We start from the raw sequence: 21,250 nt of genomic DNA, 5'->3' as shown, positions 1-21,250 counted from the left end.
TGCAGTCATTGGGATGACAGTGCTAAATTTGGGAATTATGGAGAAACGTGGTTGTCACTGTGAGCAGCAGTGACCACGATCCGAGCTCCACAGCACTCAGTTTTGGCATGGGGACAGCAGGGCCAGGTTTACCTGGGGGAGCCTAAAAGCAACCTCCAGATAGGAGCTGGCCACATGTGTCAGCCTGTGGTTAGACTGCTCTGCAGATATGGGCCTAAAAGACATCACTTGACAGAGAAACTATAACTCAACACCCCCCCTGCTGTGTTCCACACAGCCTAAGCAAAAATACCTTTTTAAGAACCAAGCAATCGTGTGTGTACAACTCCCACCTTCTCCACGTCCAACCACTGAGGCACCTCCATGTATTTTCCTTTACACCTTCCACATCTGACCAAAGCTTCTCATTCTGCTGCAGCTCCTGGACACCACTGGATGCAGATCTGTCCCACCTTCCCTATTAGTGACAGCACCTGCTTGCATGCATAGCTTTTTAAGCTCTATGGGATGAAAAGATTAGGTTATAATTAAACACAGTTTGAAAATCACCCAGAGAAAGAGCAAGAGAAAGAGAGATGGTTTTATTCTCGTCATGGAGACCTTCATTATACAGAAATGAGAGTTTATTTCATCCAATAAACAAGAGTGACAGGTAGATCACAAACTGCAGCACAGCTACTACCAGCACTGAGACAGTTCACCCACAAGTCTGGGGTAATACAATAACCCAACTGCACACAGCAGAGAATTTAACAATCAGCTCAAAAACTCAACATCAGGATTTGGTTAACTTTTTGGATGTGTGTGTATATATATATGTATATAGATATTCTTTCCCTACTTAAGTATTTCCTAATATCCACATGGAAGCACAAATGGCTTTAAACACCTGGACATATATAGATTTTTCATCTTATATATATATTTATAGATATTTATAACAGTAAAGATATGTTTCTCATTACTACAATATACTTGTTTAACTCCTTTAAGCAGCTGGGAAGAAAAATAAACCCAACAAAACAGTTTCACTACAATCACATTTGATATGTGTGTGTCACAAAATACAAACAAAACAAGCCAAGTGTGAGAGATTGGAGTCAGACCATTCCAGGACAGAACAGCTAAGAGGCAGGCAAAGAGTCTCAGAGGGAGCAGGCCTACATGTCAAATGGTGGTTTTGGGCTCTCTGGGCGGGAGGGACTGGCCTTACCCGGCCGGCTGGAGTTTAAAGACAAGAAAAACAAAGAAAAGAAAAAAAGGAAAAGGGGAAGGGAAGGAAAAGGGGAAGAAGTAGTAAAACAATAGTTAAAAATACAGAAAGGAACCGGCATCAGAACAACAGAGGATCCACAACAGAAATTAAGAGCAATAGCACTGAAATGAGATAATTTAAACCTGAATCAGGCCTGGTTGAAAGCCTGCAACGCAGGTGGCTCATTTAGCTCTGGTAGAGACATGACATCTGAGATGAACAGGGTTGATATATTTTTAATTCTCAAGTCTTTTTTTTTTTTTTTTTTTTTTTTTTTTTTTTTTTTTTAATACATGTAGCATGAAAAGTAAAAATCAAATCTTAAGATGAGTTGTGATCAACAATAGTTACAAGTTTCCCCAAACACGTACCATCCACATGCAAGAAGAAAAGGCTACGGAAGAAGTCACCACAGTACCCAAAAACCACTGAAAGATGTGCTTATTCAAAGCGGAAATATATTTTCAACAAAAACATTACACAGCGAACTCCCTGAAAACATTTGGTTGTCCATTTGCAAGGGGGGAGCAGCGTTATCTATTCCCCTTCTCCCTGCTGGGTTCAGGAAAGTCAGCCAAAAAAGGATGATGCGAGACAACTGCTGGCAGGAGCCAGTGCGTCCCCAGCAGGATCTCCCCGGCTTTTTGGGGAGCTCCATTCGAGCGGGTCCACGTGCTCCCCGCACGCGGAGGTGTGTGCGCTATCTCAGACTTCACTCTAGCAGGACTATGCCGATCCATTGAGTTCCCCCCTTCTTCATCTCCCTGCCTCACTCACTGACAGAAGGTTGATTGCACTGTTCCCAACGTGAATTTTTGCACCTTAGAAGTCAAACTACTACACAGGACATTTAATCTGTTCCTAACGGTGTCACATGTTTTGACAGTAATTTTTTTTTTTTTTTTCTTCTTCTAAGTCACACTTTTGTTTTCTTAACTACAAGAAAAGAAAATAGCTACAGATCAGTCCTAGGTGCTACAGCTAACTGATGCAGGCAGGACACTTATCCAGGCTAAGACCAGGCAGGTGAAATAACCGGACGGGCAGCCACCACTTGGACTTAATGCCGTCCCTGCGCTGATCTCTCCAAGGAGCCTGTGCAGTTCAGGGATCCGTGCCACTGAATGAAGGCTACTCTACGCTCACAAAGCAATACAGGACGCACGAGTGGAGACGAAGAGCTCGATCACTAGGCTAAGTGCTTTACGACACACCGGGAAGGGGTGGTGGGAGGCAGAGATGTGGGATGGATGAGAGGAGTGAGGGTGGGAGGGAGGGAGGGTGGGATGGGGAAGCCGCCAGCACGGCATTCGTCGCCAGCTGTCTACAGCCTCGAGTTATAAATCTAAGAGGGACGGTTCAGCCGGTCGGATTATGGTAGGTCGAGTAGGTGAGGCGGGGCCCCTTCTGCTGTGAAAAAGCAGAAAAACAAAAACAAGAGAACACACACCGTGGTTAGCACAGCAATCACAGTCACAATCACACATGCTTCTCCACCTCGCCTGAGCCAGCAAGAGAATAAAGCTTGAGGCACAAACTATCAGATCGCAGCTCCACAAAGGAGACTCAGGGGTTTATACTGGGCCTCGCACTGGCCTTTCTGCACAGCATGGATCACCAGTAAAGCCATCCCCTGGACAGCCAGTTTCGCTTTCCCTCTGAAATTTGGAAGTGCAGAGATTTATCGCCAGTGAGTGCATGGGCTCTGGAATGAGAGTTGAGAAGCATGGACAACAGTGAGCTCCTCTATCAAGCACATGACAGTCACACAGCATGGATGGGGTCCTCTGAGACGCGCTGCTGTCAGAGGCTCTTGGCCGGTTTGGGGGAGCACCTTCTTCCCCTGCCCTCGAGGCTACTGCAAGCCTAAGATTCCCTATTATTCCCAATACAGGATCCTGATCTTTGATGTCAGGGGCAAGTTCTCTAGTTCTGGTACTCAGCAAATGCAGCTTTTCAATAAAAGGAACTTTGGCCACCGCTACTCATTCTGTTTCAGCTCCTTTGCTGGTACTTTAGCTAGGGAAATGGGCAGCAACTTAAGTGTTCACCCTCTGCATGGATTAAGTGTTCTAGGATCTCTCAGGGGGAAAACAAAACCCCAGAAAAAACAAGACAACACCCTCACACCAACTCTCTCAACTCACTACTTGAAAGACCACTTCAGGCCAAGTCTACAGGCTTTAAGAAGTCTACAAATAAAGTGTCAGTGAGTCCAAGCTGGTTTTCCTTTAAGGCGTGCTCCCTGCAGTGTCTGCAACCTACACAGCATCACGATGGTGTATCATTGTAACTAAATCATTCAGTTCCAAGCCAGAGTAGTTTTACAGTCCAAACTGCCTGAAATGCAAAGAGCAAACCCAACAGGATGCAGACCAAGTCGAGAGAAAGTGTTTGCACTGATGACACAGAACCAGGTGTCACAGAATCAATGACTGACCAAGTCCACACCAACGAGCTTCAATTCAGATTATAGAGAATCGTCTGACCTCTGGAAATGAAGGCCCTCCCCTAACGCAGGGGCTGAGGGAAGGGATAAGGGGCAGAGGAGGATATTTGCACCACTACAGTTTTCTGAGGTAGGGAAGACTTTGCTTTGTGCTGCCTACAAGTCTATTACCTTGGTGGTACCAGAGGAGCTGTACTCCCATAAATTGGGGCAAGAAATCTTAGCAAATGAACCAGAGCAACTCTACAGTCCTGTTTATTAGACCTCAGCAGAATTTATTGCTCCGTGTCTATTAAGCCCCAGATCTCAAAACAATTACAACCACTTGCTCCTTGCCTTGGGAAATGATACATAAAAAAGCTTCAGACAGTAAAACATTTCCAAATGTTATTTCCTTCACTGAAGGTGTCAATGGGGACTGCAAGACCCTAATGACAGCATGCCAATCAAATTACTGTTCCTGCACAGCAAATAATGATAGGATTGAGCCAACCTGGAAATTACAACTGCCTTGGAAGGCTCCTGAAATAATATTACGTCCCAGAAGCAAAAATTGGAATGAGATGTTACAGCTGGGGAATCTGTGACCCCGAACTTCGTGACCTGTGGGATCTGTACATTATTTCCAAAGGGTGCTCATGGTGTAAATGCAGCCATGGCAACCATTCGATGGCTACTACCGTCATTGGGACAGTAATAGCACTCAAATTAAAACCTTTTGAAACTTCAGCTTAGCCTTTAGTGAGATGCTGCTGCACTGTCACATGTTAGAAGGTGGGGTTTTTTTTGAGAAGCTTGAAAGACTTTGCATTTCAGGTGTTTGGACAAGTCGTCCTAAAAACCTCTATGGATTTACATGAAAAGGATGCTTGAGGTCACTGGACTACGTAACATGTTCTGGCAAGAGAGGCCACTTGACCCTACCAAAATAAGGAGGGCTGAATGGAACACAAGGAGTTTTCAGGTAGATGGGCTGCTTTTTTGTAATGTACTATGACTGACTTTTGCAGACACTTATCTCAGTGCTCAGAGGCTTTTAGAGGGAGGGGCTGACACTTTTTTAAAGTTATAGGTTGTGCCTCTGCTCAGGTGTTCTGCAGACACCTGCAGAATCTGCCTGTAAGGTTACAGAAGGCTGAAAACTGTTTCCCAGCACAAAAAGGGACAGAGAAATCTCTCGGGCAACATTTAGCCCTGAAACACTGCTTCAGTCTGTCTCGTTATGTTGCTAGCTAAGGCCTTTCACATCACTGAAAAGTCACTTTCCTCTGTAAGGACAAGGAACAAAGTTTTGCTCACGGGGAAGCCTGTGGCAGTCTCAAGTACATAGGAAGGAAGCTCTGAGTAAGCAGGAGCCCGAGGAGATCAGTTCCACTGACTGTCACATCCACTGAAGTCAGTCTTTCAAGCCATATCCAGACTGCAACACAGAGCTAATCATATCTAGAAACCAACAAGCTGATAGAGAGTTCTGCTGATAAGGACCTAACAGATGGTATAACACTACATTTATTCACTTGGGCTGCAAAAGGTTTAGGGTGGGGGGTTTTGTGCTGTTTGCTTTTTGGTGTTGTTTTGGTTTTTAATTTTTATTTCCTTGGTGCTCTTTATGCCAGATTAAGAACAGAACGCCCCATAACAGCGAGTCCCAGAACAAGGTACAGACAACGGCGAGCCTCTTTCCTGAGGTTGTTCACCAAGATGCATGTTTCTCGGGCTGTCAGGGATGTCTGCAGTGGGCAGAGAATTGGAGGAAACTGCTGATTGCTCCAACGTCTCTGCAGTATGTCATCAGTGAGGAGGGCTGACGGATGACGTCCTCAAAGAACATGTCAATCACTGAACAATCACCGCATTGGTTTGATGTGATGTGGCACCTCTCAGCTCTAACTGCAGTTCCATGCAGCAGTAACAGACACCGCTCGCTGCAAGATGTGGGCAAGCTGTGACCTCCCCTGCCCAGGAACAGGGGCCTGAACTCATGCTGTTCTTATTAAGATAGGACTTCAGCACACACTCCTCCAGCTCTCTCCACCACAGCCAGCAGCAAGGGAAGCTACAGGAGCTGCTGCTCCACTCTCTCAGTCAGACCTTTCACTTCAAGAAAAAACATCCACAGGAAAGGGAGGAAGGGCCCAAAACACCCATGCCTGCCCTGTTCTGCCCTATCTACCCCTTGGTCAACAAGGGCTGGAGGTTCAAACTCCCTCTTCACCCCCCCCCACCACTCAGCATTAACAGGACAGAGTTGTTGGGCCAACACAGCACACAGGAGCCTGCCCCAATACCTTGCTACATCACTGAACAAGTACAACGCTGCAAAATGCAGGGAGACTTAGGAAAAGGGAACAGGCAGGAGCTCAGGGCTGAGTGTTGGGAGGACTATGGATCACAAAACCCTTCCTCTCACAGGATCAGAAGGCAGAGGAGAGAAGGCAGTTTGAATAGAAGGAAAGGAGTAACCTAGAAGGCAAAGGGTCAAGTGGAGAACAAGCAAAGGGAGTTCGCTTCTACCGGTGATGACGGGACACAAGGATAACAGGGAACATTCAATGTCAGAGTTACCCTGCACTCAAACATGGAAGTCCTGACATTCATGACCCAAATTCCTTCTGCCTTCCATGAGCAATAGGGACAGGGGCACTTCTCCAGCCAGACATTTGACTTTAAGAAGAGGAGTCTGAACTAACAGCTCCCCAAATCTCTACCTTGATCCTAACAGAGCTGACAAACCAAATCAAAAGAGTTCATTCAGCTGATCCCCCAGTCAGTGTGGGCACAAGCCAAATGAAAGACACACACAGTTTAGACCTTGTTGCCAGAGCTCATTCCCCCATCCCACCTCCTCTATCTGGAAGCAGAGAAATAGTCCTCTTGTAACCTTAAGTCAGGTACAGAGGCTTTCCCAGCTCCTGCAGCTCAAGCAGCTGCTCCATCTCTGATCAGCCAGTTTTTCTGTTCAAGACTCCTCCCTTTACGAGATCCTGGCAGAGGCGGTTCATCAGACAAGGGACTCTGTTACTAATACAAGAACTAGGCAGCAGAGGTGAGCTGCAGAGCAAAGTGATGGAGGATGGGGACACAATGACTCATGCATTGGAGGGAGAGTGCAGAACGTACCGTGGCTGCCAGTCCTCAGGGGTCACTGATAGTGATTCTGAAAGACAACATGAAATCAACATGGCAGTTCAGACAGTTCAAGGCAGAGGCCGCACAGACTGTCAGGAAGGTGGAACAGAGAGACATGCACTTGCACAGACACACATTTGCACGTCCCCCTCCAGAACACAGCACGAGCGTGCACTGCTGGGCAGGGCTGCACTGCACCACACAGTTTTGTGGACTTTGTGCACACACTATCACAGCCTCATCTCTGCACACATTCACGCACAGGGGTGCATTGAAAGCCACATATCTTCTCACACACCTCCTGGCCATCACTCATTCACATGGCAAACCCACTCTCACATCCAGGCTGCTGTTCATACCTGCTGGACCAGCAGCACACCTAGGTCTCAGCGCCCACCAGCTGGGCACTGGTGGCTTGACGTGTCTCTCAGTGGGGATTGCTATCTTCTGACCACATTAAATACTAGAGTTGAAGCAAACAGCTCAGGAAAGAGGGAGATAACATGCAGTCCTGAGCGCTACCCACAAAGGGAAAGAAGCAGATGAAGACTTACATTTTTGAAGGTCACAAATCATGAGATCAGCTGCTCTGACCTCCTGAATAAATAAAGTCATAAAGCTGTGTGAAGTTACACTTACAGCAATGTTGATCACTTGCATCTTTTTCTTTAGATGAACCCAAGATCAGAGAATCTGTTAATGACCTCAACAGATTTTTCTGATGGTTAAGTCATTCTTACTTAACCTTTCTTATTTCTCCTTTAGGCTTGTCTGAGCTCTTTCACCTACTGTTTATCAAACTATTTTAAAGATACTAAATACCTGAAAGGATATCTTCATAGTTTTATTTCCCAGAGCAAATCCTTCTGCATAGCTCCAACAGGCATATAGTCCAAATGCAGTCCTTCATTGCACGCAGACAGGACTTTATATTGTTTGTAACTTTCCACTCCCAAAGGCATGTATTTGGCAATATGGTCTTCCACAGTAGACTGAATAAATGCTAAGTACAGAAGCAGGATGGTAAATAAACCTTGGTTTAAGTGTACTTAATTATATGCAGGAAAACCCTCCTGTGGAAGGAAATGGGCCATGTGGTGTTTGTATGTGAAAGCATGTGTCTATACAATTATGTTTATTAAAAAAAAAGAGAGAGAATTGGAGCAACACTAAGTTCATCATCCACAAAACCAGATGCTCACACAAACTGGAGGCACAAACTACCAAACTTCTACACGGGCATCAGTGGGCACATACACAGACAAAGTACATCCAGCCACCACCATGCACTTCCAGTTCACTAACACCAACTCCTACAACAAAACTCACTCGTGCCATATACACAAGAGCTCTGTTCCTCTCACCCACACACAATAGTGTAGCCCGGTTAGCAAGGGAAAAGATGGGTATTAAAAAAGCAACAATGGAGATGGCATTCGTTCACCCATGGCAGAAGGACCCAAGTCCAAGTGCTAGCAGGGAACATTCTTATTCTATATACAGGAGAGGAAGAGAAAGAGTCCCTTGTCATTGGAAATTCTCCATTCATCAGTGAACTCAAATGACAAGCTGGTATCAGGATCCGGAGGAGTCTATGAACAACTGGAAGAATCAGAGAGGGGGGATCAGAGAATGAGCATCACTTCACAGCTTCTGGAATTACATTCTCAACTCCAGATCAGGATAGTCAGTAGCATGCAATCCAACCTACCATCTCTCCTCCTAAAGCAAGGGATTGCTCTGTTAAGTATGAAACACTTTCTTCCTCTGCTCCAGTGCTGTTTCCCTACATCCCTCCTAAACCCTTCTACCTCATGCACAAGGCAAAAAAGCCATTAAGATAGGCTACGACAGATTTCTTCAAAAAAGGCCATTTCAGCCCATTTGGGGAATCCTATCATGATGATCAGGTATATAGAATATTTTTCATGAGTGAAGAAATGAGACAGTGGAAGTAGAAAGATGGAGACAAAAAGAAGCACAAGTATACTAAAAACAAAACCACAAAGTAACAGTATATGGAAAAGCAGGGTCACAAGAAGCAAGAGCCAAAATACACAGCAGAAGCATGCTGACATCCATTGGTGCCACCAGCAGGACTGCAGTCCCTGGGGCAACGCTGAGGCACATGTGGACAAATTACTGTGGGAGCTGCATCAAGGTGCATAGGGAGGACTGGGGCAGAGGCACCAAGAAAGTAAAACCATTTGCACACACCAGAGTCAGAAACCAGTCTCTAAACTTTGGACTCATCCATCTGTGGGCTGGATACGGCCTGGCAGAGAATACTTCCCCTCCAAACCCACAGCACCAAGTATGAGCTGGGGCACTACCACAGGAGGAAGCCTGAACTGCCTCTGCCACGTACTGTCACCACCCATTGACAAGCTGGGGGTTTCCACAGAAAATGGCAAAGCTTCAGACGTGCCACCAGCACCCAACTGGAGAGGAGGTATTTTCCATGAGGGAAGTGTTCCCTCTGGCATGTCGTTGGGGATTTTCTGGTTATGTTCATTCTTTACTCTGCAATTATCCTCTCTTCATCACATGGAGACAGTGAACCTAACATAAAAGCATTCCTGGTTCCAGATCGCTTCCTAAGTCCTGTTCAGAACACGTGCTTAGCTGCACAGGGGATAATCCCTTATTACTGTGTTAAAGTGTGCTTGAAGTGATTGAACAGGAAAGGAATTAAGCTTCCTCATGGGAAAGCAAAGGTGTGTGATTTGAACCCTCTAGACTGGAAAAACATTCAAATTGGTTACAGAAGCAACAAAAATACCTAAAAAAATTGATCTCCCTGCCAGTTATATTGTAATATTCTCCTAGCCAAAAAGCATCTGAACAGCTTAGATGAAGGTCTCTCCAACTCACCTTGAAGAACTCTGGGCCAGGAGAAAAGGGGCAACTTCAGACTACACAAAGGGGAACTGCCTTGAAAGGTGTAATGTCACTTCAGTCCTGTGATTTTTCTGGTGACCACCTCCTGCTTGTGAGCAGAGGCAGTGGTGTGATTGCTTTCATAAAGCCCTCAGGGACAAGGTCCTCTTCCCCCAATCTTTGCACAGAGGTTTGTGCAGAGAAGAGGTTGCCTCTCTGTTCCTGAGAGCTGCCTTGGCATTGCCTCATCTGTACAATGAAATCTCAGTGGCCAACAATGCTCCTGCCTATGGACCCAATTCCAGTAGTCACAAGACTGTACACACACCATGCACTCTGCTCTCCTTCCATGGCCCAGGCAGACCAAGTGCTGCCAGGGCCACTATCCAAAAGTTGGACATATCCCACCTGCATGGAGCAGCATTTCAGGACTTACCTGGGAACACCAGGAGGAGCGCGATTAGGCCGAGAAGGAACCTGAGGTGGGGGCCCAAAGGGATCAGGAGAGGCACCTGGCCTGGAGGGCACAGGGGGGGCACCACCCAGCGTGGACCCACCAGCAGGAGGTGGCCCAGGAGCCGGGCCTCGAGACCCAGGTCTGGCGGGTGGAACAGCGGGAGCTCTCCTCTGTGGCGTGGGGCTGGACGTAGGAGACCTGGCAAACAAACAGAGAAATTCAACTGCAACAACAGGCCTGGGATCCCTCTGTGTCACCATCAGGTCCCCATATGCTGCCTGCAGCATTCCTTCTTTAGTTTTGTGTCACTTTACACACCACCCTTTGGCTTTCAAGGCTTCCAGGTTGCCTTCAAAGCTACATCAGACCCCATGTAACCTTCAGGTTTAGAAGCCTCCACGTCCTCTGTGAAGGTGTAGCAAGCCCTGCATAGCTTTCAAGGCCTAGGAGCCTCCCAACATGACTACCCCGAACTCTTCATCCACAGGGAGAAGAGGGGAAGAAGAGGACTCCCTGTCTCAGTAGGAGGCCCCAGCTAGCCACTTGAAGAGGCATCAGGCCGGTCTGTGGGGCTCTCCCCCTGAGCCTCTGGTACCTGCGTCCAGATGGTACGCTCTGCACCTGCAGCCAAGAGTCGTCCACCGGTGGGGGCATAGGGGTGCTGATGGTGCTGGTGTTGATGTCCCCGATGATATTGAGGGCCTCTTTCAGGGCATGGTACATGCGCAGCATCTCGTCACGGCGCTGGGCCTGCTCTGCCGACTCCTCCATCAGCGTATTTTGGTCACCACAGGAGTACAGGTTTGCCAGCAGCTCCGAATGGATAAAGTCCTTGGTCTGTAAAGGAGAACAAAGAGGGAGTCAATTTCCACTCTCTTCCCCAAAACACTCCATTCTGTCCCCCTCCTTTTCCTCCTTCCAAGCTGCCTTAAGTTTTTCTTCAATTTTTCTCTCTTGCTCCCTATTTTTCCCCTTCTCTATATCTTCCCACCTCCACCAACCACTGCATGATACGTACATTGTTTATCATGAGGTGCATAATTGTCTTCGGCATGAGGTCTCTGATGGTTTTGTTGACAATTGCCATGTAGGAATCCACCAGGTTCCTGATTGTTTCTACTTGTCTCTCCAGCTGAGGATCCATGGAGTGCATGAAACTGTCTGATCCATTCTCCTCCGCTTCACTGGCCTGCAGAGAAGAGGAGAAACAGATTGGTTCTTCAAACCTAACACAAAATTGGCTTTTCATGAGAGCACTAAGGGAAGAAAATAAGGGAACACACAGGAAGCACATTAATAAGACTTCATTTTGAGATGTGATTGACAATGCACAGCTCAGCTTGTACAGACTTCTCCAGCTCAGATCTGAGGAACTTTAACAATAAAGCCGCACTTTTAGTAGGAAGATACTACACAAAGGTGAAAGGCAATGGGGACTCATGACCAGATTTCACAGGTTATGGCACTAGTGAATACTTGAAGCTGGATTTTTACTTTTCATATTTATGGCTTCCTGAAAGGTCCTTCATTTGAGCTGGCTTTTCCATGCTCAGATTCAGTTTAGGCCTGAGAATCATTTACCATAAATTAAGCCTCAAGGACTCTCCGAGATACTGCATCTTTATCCTCATTATACAAATGAGAAAACAGATACAGAGAGGTGAAATAACTGCTCATCTCAGTCAGACCACAAGTAGATGGAATAACCTAGAAAACCTTCCTGATCACTTTAACTGCAAATCCTGCATTGTAAGTCATAATTATCTTTTCTTCCACACTAAGCAGATGAATCTCTTTGTCTGCCTGAAATGCATTGTTTGGCGCTCTGCAAGGTAAAGCATGAAAGACTGTTGTCTTTCCCAATGCTTACTTAAAAATCCCTTGATTTTATAAAGAATGATCTTTCTTTTAAACCATCCCAGTCTGAAGGATTTGCAGCACTGAAGGAAATTACTTATTACCATATTTTGTTTTGGGAAACAAATATATGAGAAAGGGCAAATTCTTTTGTTCGTTTGAGCTTTTCCTAGGAAGATCTTACGTAATGAAGGAATGCAAGGTCTCAATGAGAAATGAAGTAAAGGAAGTGGACATCAAAGAGGACAACTTAAAAAAAAATGAGGGTCAAAACCCCCAAAAATAAGTTTGCACCAAAATTCAGAAGTCATACAAAAAGAGACAAATAAAAAGAAAAAAGGAAAACTCAAACCAAGAACAGAAACAAACAGCGGCCATCCAACAGAAGGTATAAAGAGGGAAAAGAAGCAAATGCCTCTCAGGAAACTGTGACAAAAGGAAAAAACAAAAGAGAATGATCTGGTAAGAGCCCCAGGGGGCAACACAGAGAGCATCAGACTTACTTTGTCCTTGTCCTGGCAGGCCAGTTTGAGCATATGTGGAAAAAATTAAAACAAAAAGGGACAAAAAAATAAAAGAAAACTTTTAGTTGGTCTCAGAATTTGGAGAAGTTCCCGTATAGCAGCACTGAACAAGCAAAAGACCAATACCACTAAAAATACATAAATGCCTAGACTACCCTGGAAGAGGAAGCAGCAAATTGTTCAGCTAAACTGAAAAATCAAAATGGGACACTCTGCAAAGGAAATTGCACTGTTTGCAACAAAGGGCAATTTACTTACCTACAATGGCTTCTTGTCATCAGTTACACAGGGGTTTGAGATATTCTACCTAGCTATCAGTGTTCCTATGTGACACCACTCCATTTGCACACCAATAGGTGGCACATGTCCTCTTCCAGTATGCCTTTAAAGAGGCCCAGTCTGTTCCAAAGCCAATTTGAAGTCATGACCCTGTTAAGGTCCAGTCCCTAATCCTCTTTTTTTGATATCACATCAGTTTGTTAGGAAATGCTTTGAGGCAAAACACACAATCTTCAAGTGTAACAGGAAAAACGAATGCAAGAAGTCTATTAGAAGCAACAAATACAAACAGATAAGCAATTATCACTTTGCTAATGGGAAAACTATTTATAGCAGCTTCCTCTCACAGAGGAACAGGAAGGCTTTGAACAGGAACATGTACTACAATTCTCTAGAACACACTTTTAAAGCAGAGCATAATGCTGACAGCAAGTGTTGCGGGCCAAGGCTAAGGGAAGAGATAAGAGGTCTTGCTAAAGTAGCATATTAGGTATCTACTAAACAAAGAAATTAAAAGAACATTCCTTCCTAATTGGGAAGGAATGGGAAAATAACTACTAATAAGCCAGGAAGCTCCTAACAAGGCTGCACAGTGTTACTGAAGAGGAACAGTACCTTCGCTCAGCAGACATATACCACTTAGTAGTCAGGTAATTAATTGTCCTCCTTATATTGGGAATTTAATGCCCACAAAACGAGAGCCAGATGGGTTTATCAAGGCAATCTTTGCCTACTTTATCTCCCCTTTGAAGCTGCAAGTTACTTTATCCCAAGCTTCCTTAAAGGAAGCACCAGGACATACTGAAAGTTTAAATTTTCCGTTTCAAAATATCCTCAGCTCAGAGAAGAGACAAAACCTTCATGGACTTCTTTAACATATGAGGATACAGCTCTCCCTCTTACAACATATGCTGTGTTCCTTTTCATCCCATTATTATGGCTGTATCTTACCCCAACACGCTCTGGGTAGACTCCTGCACGAAGGAAGGAAGCCTTCCAGCTATCCACCTCCTCCTGGGTCTCACAGGCCAGCTCCAGCTGCCGATAGTCCTTGTAAACATTCCTGAAGGAAGACAAACATTTTATTCCTCTCTATTGCAAAATTAGATGTTTGTCCATATTTAACAAAGATTTCAACGACCAGGGAATCTTCCTATCGCTTTAAGGCAGAGACACTTAGTCCCTTGCTAGTATCCTCATGATGACCCTGCAGAAGGGAAAGGAAATGAATTTTTTTTTTTGATGAGCAAGTTTAATTACCCCCAAATCAGTTGTGTGTTTCAATAGGGCCTGAAAGAGATTCATTTTGCAATTCTGCTCACTGCTGGACTTCTCCAGCCAATCTAGGTCCCCTATCTCCTACAGCTTTCCCTATTCACTCGCTAAGAACACTGATCCTAAATATATAGTCCAGTCATGGCCAGATGCAGGTAATCACACCAAACAGCTGAAGACTAAGGTCACACAGCAGACCATGCACTGGTAAAGACAGTGGCACACACACATCTGTAAGACCATAAGGAATGAAGTCAGATTTCTGTTACAGTTCCCTGTCTCCTCCAAAAATGGCTATCCTTAAAGGAAACATACCTCTGTTCAGTGTTGAAGAGAGCAAAGATGTGCTTGCTGGACATGAACCCCTTCTCAACATCTCGCAGCTTCAGGTTATCCACTGGTAACATATACTTTTTCTCCTTCTCCTGAAAACGGGATCAGTAACAAGTCATTCACTGCTCCAGCAAAGCCTCTAAAGGAGTCTGTCAGCAATACAGCCCCCACATCACCGGCAAGACACTCTCAATCCAGGTCCTCTGGAGTCTGTGAGAAAAGGAGACCTTTGGAAACAAGAGTTTGTCCCTCCCAACTGCTTTTGTGGCCCAACAACCCTGCCCCATTAACTCCTCCAGGAACAGACAGCAGCATGGCAATGTCCCAATTCCTCAGGCTCTGATCAACATCAAGGTCCTCTCTCTTCTCAGTAAGGGGTCAATCAGAACCAAGACCCTCACGCCAGCCACTTGATGCCCTCACCAGATCTGCCTGGGAAAGGCTCCTCATACCTCTGCTCTCAGGAGAGCATCAATGGGGGGAAAACTCTGCTGCTGGTCAGAGCAGCCCTCACAGCCCCACTGTTGCCACCTTAGTGTTTGACTTTTAACCACAACAAGCCCATATCCAGGTTGAAGAAAAGCCAGGCACCTGACAGAGAAGCTGGTTTGACACAGACATTATGGACCATATCAACTTAAATTCACCTCTTCAGAAAAGCTGCTTTTCTCACTTCATCTTATCACTGTCTTACACTCTGTTACTGTGAACCCTTTTAAAGTATTAAGCAATAATAAATATGCATTAAAGAGCAGGTCTGGCTACAATAATACAAGTTACTGTAAGGTTACCTGAAGGACTCCTGCATTGAAAAAAAATAAATCAAATAACTATGCTAATTAATGAAAATCTCATGCTCTGAATTATTAGAAGCTCAAACAATGTGGGCAGTTTACTACCTGGTGAATGTTAAAAACCCGAGTCTGAAATTTCAGTCATCAGACTCAGAGAGCTTTAAGCCATCCGTTTTTTTAGAGTAACTGCACCCACAACCCACCAGTCTGGTTCTTTTGAGACATCTCTGCTAAACACAGAACAAGGCATCTAAAAACCAACTTCAACATTTTTGACCATGGGTATAATCTAAGTCAGAAATCATTCTCCCTGCTTAGTGTCAAATCTGGATCTACAGCAAATTAAGAAGTGAGTTTGGTTTAAGGTCCCCATTTGGAACATCCAGCTGGGTATTATACCCCAACGTAACAAGAGAGGGAGCCATCACACTGGACTCCAAAAGGCAGAATGCAGCTATCCAAGACTGAAATAGAAACACAGCATACTTCTGTGCAAGCATGGATGTGTGACTGTCCCCTTGTGAGCATCTTGTGTGTATGTAGACCTTTCTTGGCTGGAAACAACAAAACACAATGGCTCTCAGGGGAAACAAAAATGGAAAACAAAGATGGTCAGTGAGCAGAGATGCTGAAGAGCTAGAAAAGAAGGGCAGGGCAGAGCAGCAGATAAGGATGACAAAGCTGCTGAGCTCAAACACCCAGAGGATGGCAAATCCAGCCTAACATCATCTTAAGTTTCAACTAAATTGACTTGAGTTTGCTAAGGATATGAGACACTACAGTGTTCGGACATAATCCAAAGATGAAACTATACCAGTCCATTACAAAGTTTGTGCAACAAGAATATCTCGGAAGCCAGCATCTAGAACACAGAAGAGGTCACTCAGGAAGATGCGAAATTCTCCATTCTGTCTTGAAGATGCCCGACTATGAAAGCAGGAAAGCTCTTCCAAGCATGTTTCCCTGGATTTTTTTTAATATTGTTGATCAGTCTAGATGAAAGGTGAGCAAGCATTTTTGTGATGGACATCTGTCAGCCAGGTGTTGGTCTCAGAGACACACAGACCACTTCAGGTTCTGTAGACCACAAATAGCTTCCAGCTCTCTATTACTTTCTGTTATTATTATGTTGGTTTAGGTTAAACTAGTGACCTAGAAGTGAAGCACACCAACTGCTAAGTCCCTAGAGGCAAGACAGACCATCCCCACTGCACTGGAACTCCCCGCTTCCACCCCACAGAGTTTCTGGGCTAGTAAAAAAAACCCCAAAACCTCACGTTAAAGCTGTCTGAGAAAAATCATTCTGCATTAGAACCACATAATTCCATAGAAATTTAGCAATGGAGTAATTCTTCAGGAAAAGAGTCAAAAGGTAAGGGAATCCCGTGTCCCAGATACACGCTCTTTGCCAGAGTTTCAACTTTCACCCCTTCCAAGCTCTTGCATAAACACTGCTGTGTGATCAAGACGACACTATCTCTGCATGCTAATCTCCTCAAATGCCAGAGGAAAGACGCATATATCTGTCTGCCAGCATAAAGTATCAGCCTTCTGACTCTGAGGTAGCAAGAGCAATCAAGCGGAGGACACTGGCGCAAGACAAGAAAACCCCAACCCACACATTGCAGGGCAACACACACACTGCAATGAGCCCCTGCTGCTCCCTGTCTCCCCACACCTCCCCCTCCCAGTCCCCCACCTCGGTCTTTCCAGCTTCTCAGTTTTCAACCCAGCCTGTTTTATATCAACACTCTGACTTCATTTCCTGAATGTAGAGACAGGAAAGCGTGGAAGGAGCTGCCAAGGGCTGAGCCTCTCAAAACTTTGGCTGAGCCCTCAGCCCATATGTTAGCAATCTGGCAGTATGTGCTATGGCTGAATAGCATCCTGGCCAAGGGGGGAAAAGGGCTTCTCTCTCTTGCTTTCCAGACTCAGAGGGGGAGGGCAGGGGGGGAGAAAAGAAGGAAGGGCCAGCACACATCGAAATGGGAAAGTAGTTTGTGAAATGCTATATTCAAATCCCTCAGTCTGATCCCAAGAGGCTTATGTTGCTCATATCTTCCCCTCATCTATAAGAAGAAAAAAATCAGGCAAAACTCTCTCAGCAGCAGAGTCTACGTTATATAAAATGTGCATATTGGCTGCGAGTTAATCTGTAGAGCCATGAGGCCAAGGAGAGGTAGTGAAGTGGCAGCAGCACTCAGACTGGCCACACAGAACAGAAGAGGGATGCTCGGTGCTGGCCAAGAAATGTTGTAGACACAGGGCTAGCCAGCCCCGAAGAGGGCTGCTGCTCCCGACAGGACCCACACCGCCTGCGTGGAGACCTGCGGGAAGAGATGACTGCAAGCTACTCACAGAGGCAGGATAAGTGCCAGAGGATTACTCCCCCGCCCCCAGCACAGTGCAGATACAGCCATATGGCTCTGTTCTTTGCATCTACCAAAGAAAGAAAATACACATGGCCAGGAAGGAGACCAGGATCCCTTAGCCATTCCAACCATGGGGTGTGAAGCACAATAGCTGGAGGGGGAAAAAAAAAAAAAAAAAAAAGGATGCTGCAGTTGCAGCCTGACACTGAAACATCCTTATTGTGGCTACACACCTCCTTATGGTGGCTAAATCCAAGAGATTGGTTTTAGCCAGAGACAGCAATGGTTTGCACTATCATCTGAATTATTTGTTCCTATCCAGTAGGTAATAACCTAAGAAGCAGTTCACAAAGTCAGCAGGCAGCAAGCCAGCCTGACTCAAAGCATTTCCTCCATTCAATTGCACTGCCTCAACAGCAAGTTAAATTTTCCTGCTCTCAGATACATGTGAAATGAAGCTGACAGATGCATGTGTGGGCTCCCCTAAGGTTGGAAATTGGCACTCGCAGTACAAGAAAGTAATTGGCAGAATTATTAGCTCTCAGTTTGCATTTGGAGCACAAATAAACTAATTAAAGGTTTCCCTGTAGCTGTTATGACAAACACCTCCTTTTGCACAGAGACATGGGTCTGTGGATATGGGAGAAAGAGCATTGCCATTGTTTTAATTGGTGGCCATGTGAAATTCAGAGAAATTCATCTTGCTTAAACCCCTTAATCTCCTTTCCTTCTTGTAAGGCGTAAAGTGCCATGGGTAAACAAACCTGCCCCAGAGATGACTGGAGCTTCAGTTAAATCATTTGTGTTAGACACTTGCATGGCATTTTGGGAACTCCTGCAATAAAACTCTACTCAATTGGAAAACATTAACATCATAATTGATAAAAAACACACTGCATGAATACACGGACACTACAAGATTATTAGGAAGAAGGTTCTGAAAAAACAGCCTGGAGTATTTGAACACAGGTTAGTTGAGCATTTTAAGTTGAACCACCCATCCCCCCAAACAAGAAGTTACCAACCACTTTCTGCTCCGTGTCTCTGCAAAGAAAACATACATTAGAAGAGCTGAATTTCTGAGCTGTGATTCTTCCAGGAAGCCCTAGTCACCCCACAACATACGTACATTGAGACCATCATTCCAAAACACCCTGTAACGCAACTTTTACCCTCAGAGCATAATTTACTGGACACTGCAATCCCTCCTCCAAGCTGCAAAGCAGCTGTAATGGCTTGTTTACATCAGAAAGCTGCAATGGTTTAACTTAAACAACACATCCTAAGATTTTAAGCTGATTTAGTTCAAAAGCTCTGCAGACACTAGGCTGGACTCGTGATTAATCACAGCCATTGCTGTTGGCTTAGTAAGCACAGCAATGGTAATCAACTCACCTGCACAAAAGTAAAGATTTTTATTTACATCAGCTGAAATAATGCACAGATTTAAACATGCAGCTAAGTGCAACCCTGGGAACCCATCAGAGGGTATACAAGAAAGCACAGGCAGAAATAAGAGTAGCTTAAGAGAGGCTACAGTGTCCCAAACTCCACCGCTGTGACCTCTCTAAGGTGAGAGGAATGCCCACCAGCCTTTACAAAGGACAAGCACACATTTCTTCCCACATCTGTCCCTGTGCCAGGACAGGGATGAACTGTCCCCGAGTATTTGACTTTCTTTGATGAGGCAAAGTGCAACACGCACACAAAGTGCTGCACACCTCTGGGAAAAGAAGGTTGGTTACCCCTCCTCAGCGCATGGTTAGAGCCAAAGTGGGAGTCCTGGGTGTTTGTATTTTTGGCCACAAATCTTAACCGTCCACCAGAACGCAGACAAGAGAAGGGGATCCTGGAAGGGAGAGGTGTGCCGTACATAAAGCCCTCTTTATCCCTGCAGCACCAGGGAGAGAGGGAGCAAACCGCAGGGGCCAGGGCTAACATCTGGAATCGTTACATGGGAGCCAAGCGCCACAGAAAGGCGACAGCATTCCTCAAGTTTCCATGCGGGGTAGGGAACCTTCCTTTCCCCCGCGCAACCCCATCCGTCAGCCGGCTCGCTTCCTGCCAACCTCCGGCCTTCCCAGCAGCCAGCAAGCTCCTCCCTCGAGTCTCTTTAGCTTTCCACTGCCACGTCAATTGAGGCAGAAGGACAGAAGGGAAGCAAGAAGGGAGGGAGCAAAAACCAGAAGAGGGAGGGAGGCTCAGCAATGCCAGACATAGTGGGGGGAGAAAAAGAAGGGATGTGGACTGCTCCTGCAGGAGCCAGAGGTGAGCTGCAAAGGCAACTGGCCAAGGTGGGTCAAAGGAACCTTTTGAGGACTTGGAAGCAAAACCTGGGTCTGTTTGAGCTTTGCTCCGGACCCCAGGCAAAGGGCTGATCTACAGGACAGAAAGAGATGGGGGTGCGTGGGGCCTGGGAATCCTCCCACACAGATCCATGGGGAAGAAGAGGAGTTGAATGAAGCAACAAGTTCTGCACACCTGGGTGACAGCCAAAACTTCACAGCATTTCCTCCCCAAAGAGCAGTAATTGATATTTTTTTTTCCTTTTTCCCCCCTCTCTTTCCAAAAAGGTACAGCATACCCCAGGTGGAAACCAGGTACCAGCCTGATACCAGCACTGGAAGAGAAAGGATCTTGGAAGCTTGCTCCAAACTGGAAACATGCAGAGAGCAACATTTCTTCTTTCCGGCTGCCAGAGGAGGATGTTTCTTCAAATCAGGACTTGGACTTTCTTTCACCCCATCTCTGCCCCCCAATCCCCATCCCAAAAGCAGGAAGGGGGAAAGGACTAAGGAGCTGCTGATAGCCGGAGAGCAGATCGCAGAGGCTCCACTCCGTCTGCCCAGTGTTCAGACTACCTGTTCAGGACTACGAGATTGTACAGTAGTCTGCACATTGGTTAGGCTGTGCTGGGATACACCACACACTGCCAGTGCTGCACGGGGACGGCAACACCTGCACGGCAGAGGGACATGCTTGGAGAGGGTGGGCTGTGGGGATAGCTGCATGCAAAGTTCACTCATGCCTCAGCCTGTGAGGATATAACCCTTTGGAGCCATGCTTGATGATGACTTTTATCTGCCTGTTCATCAGCCTGTTCACAACCCCCTTATTCCTCCTCCATCTCTGTCATCCCCCTCTTATTTCTTTCAGCATCATGCACTTATCCCAGGGGTAGCTGTGCTCAGGGTGGCTTGTGTTTCACATGCTAAACTTTGCCATAAAATGTAGATATAGACACACGGGCCTGGTGGAGTTACAGCTGCACTGTGCTTTGCTACCTGAGAAGGCAGGATCAAGCAGAGAAAGGTGACTGGAGGAAGGAGGTTTCACATCATAAAGAATGCTGGTCATTAATATAAAGAAAAACCTACAAAGGATTGAGAGTTGCAGGTTTGGATACTCTGGAAGTTGTGTTTGCTTTGATGTTTGTCTGGAAAAGAAAGAAGAGAAACAGTGAGCGAAAGCATAAATGAGAACTAATTAAGACTAAGATATTATCCATGAGAAAACATGTACTTGTGAAAAAAGATGAGTGAATGAATGAATGAAAGTTCTCTACAGAGGACTTAAGAGAAGAAATGTGTTCCAGAGCACACCTGAGAGTGGTGTGAAAGCCGGAGAGGGAGAACCTCAGAGCAGA

At 45.7% G+C, this 21,250-nt stretch overlaps 1 protein-coding gene across 19 annotated transcripts in view; it reads right to left on the bottom strand.

Moving 5' to 3' along the window:
• Positions 1 to 558: 558 nt before the first annotated feature.
• DNM1 (dynamin 1) overlaps positions 559 to 21,250 on the bottom strand; it is a 70,742-nt gene continuing 50,050 nt past the window's right edge. For 4 of the 19 annotated variants that reach the window (XM_014947337.1, XM_014947423.1, XM_014947822.1 and 1 more), the window contains 7 exons: positions 14,421 to 14,530; positions 13,782 to 13,893; positions 12,531 to 12,542; positions 11,189 to 11,359; positions 10,766 to 11,007; positions 10,150 to 10,368; positions 559 to 2,665 (listed from right to left, as the gene is read on the bottom strand). In XM_014947337.1, the coding sequence (XP_014802823.1) occupies positions 2,593 to 2,665; positions 10,150 to 10,368; positions 10,766 to 11,007; positions 11,189 to 11,359; positions 12,531 to 12,542; positions 13,782 to 13,893; positions 14,421 to 14,530 (939 nt within the window). In that variant the 3' untranslated portion in view covers positions 559 to 2,592. Of the gene's footprint in view, positions 2,666 to 6,824; positions 6,862 to 6,882; positions 8,436 to 10,149; positions 10,369 to 10,765; positions 11,008 to 11,188; positions 11,360 to 12,530; positions 12,543 to 13,781; positions 13,894 to 14,420; positions 14,531 to 21,250 lie in introns of those variants that run through there. The other 15 variants (XR_001412743.1, XR_001412737.1, XR_001412778.1 and 12 more) reach the window with 15 other exon arrangements.

Source organism: Calidris pugnax, unplaced genomic scaffold, assembly GCF_001431845.1.
Source record: "Calidris pugnax isolate Ruff unplaced genomic scaffold, ASM143184v1 scaffold22, whole genome shotgun sequence".
Taxonomy (NCBI): domain Eukaryota; kingdom Metazoa; phylum Chordata; class Aves; order Charadriiformes; family Scolopacidae; genus Calidris; species Calidris pugnax.
This window is presented reverse-complemented; position numbering and strand designations above follow the sequence as displayed.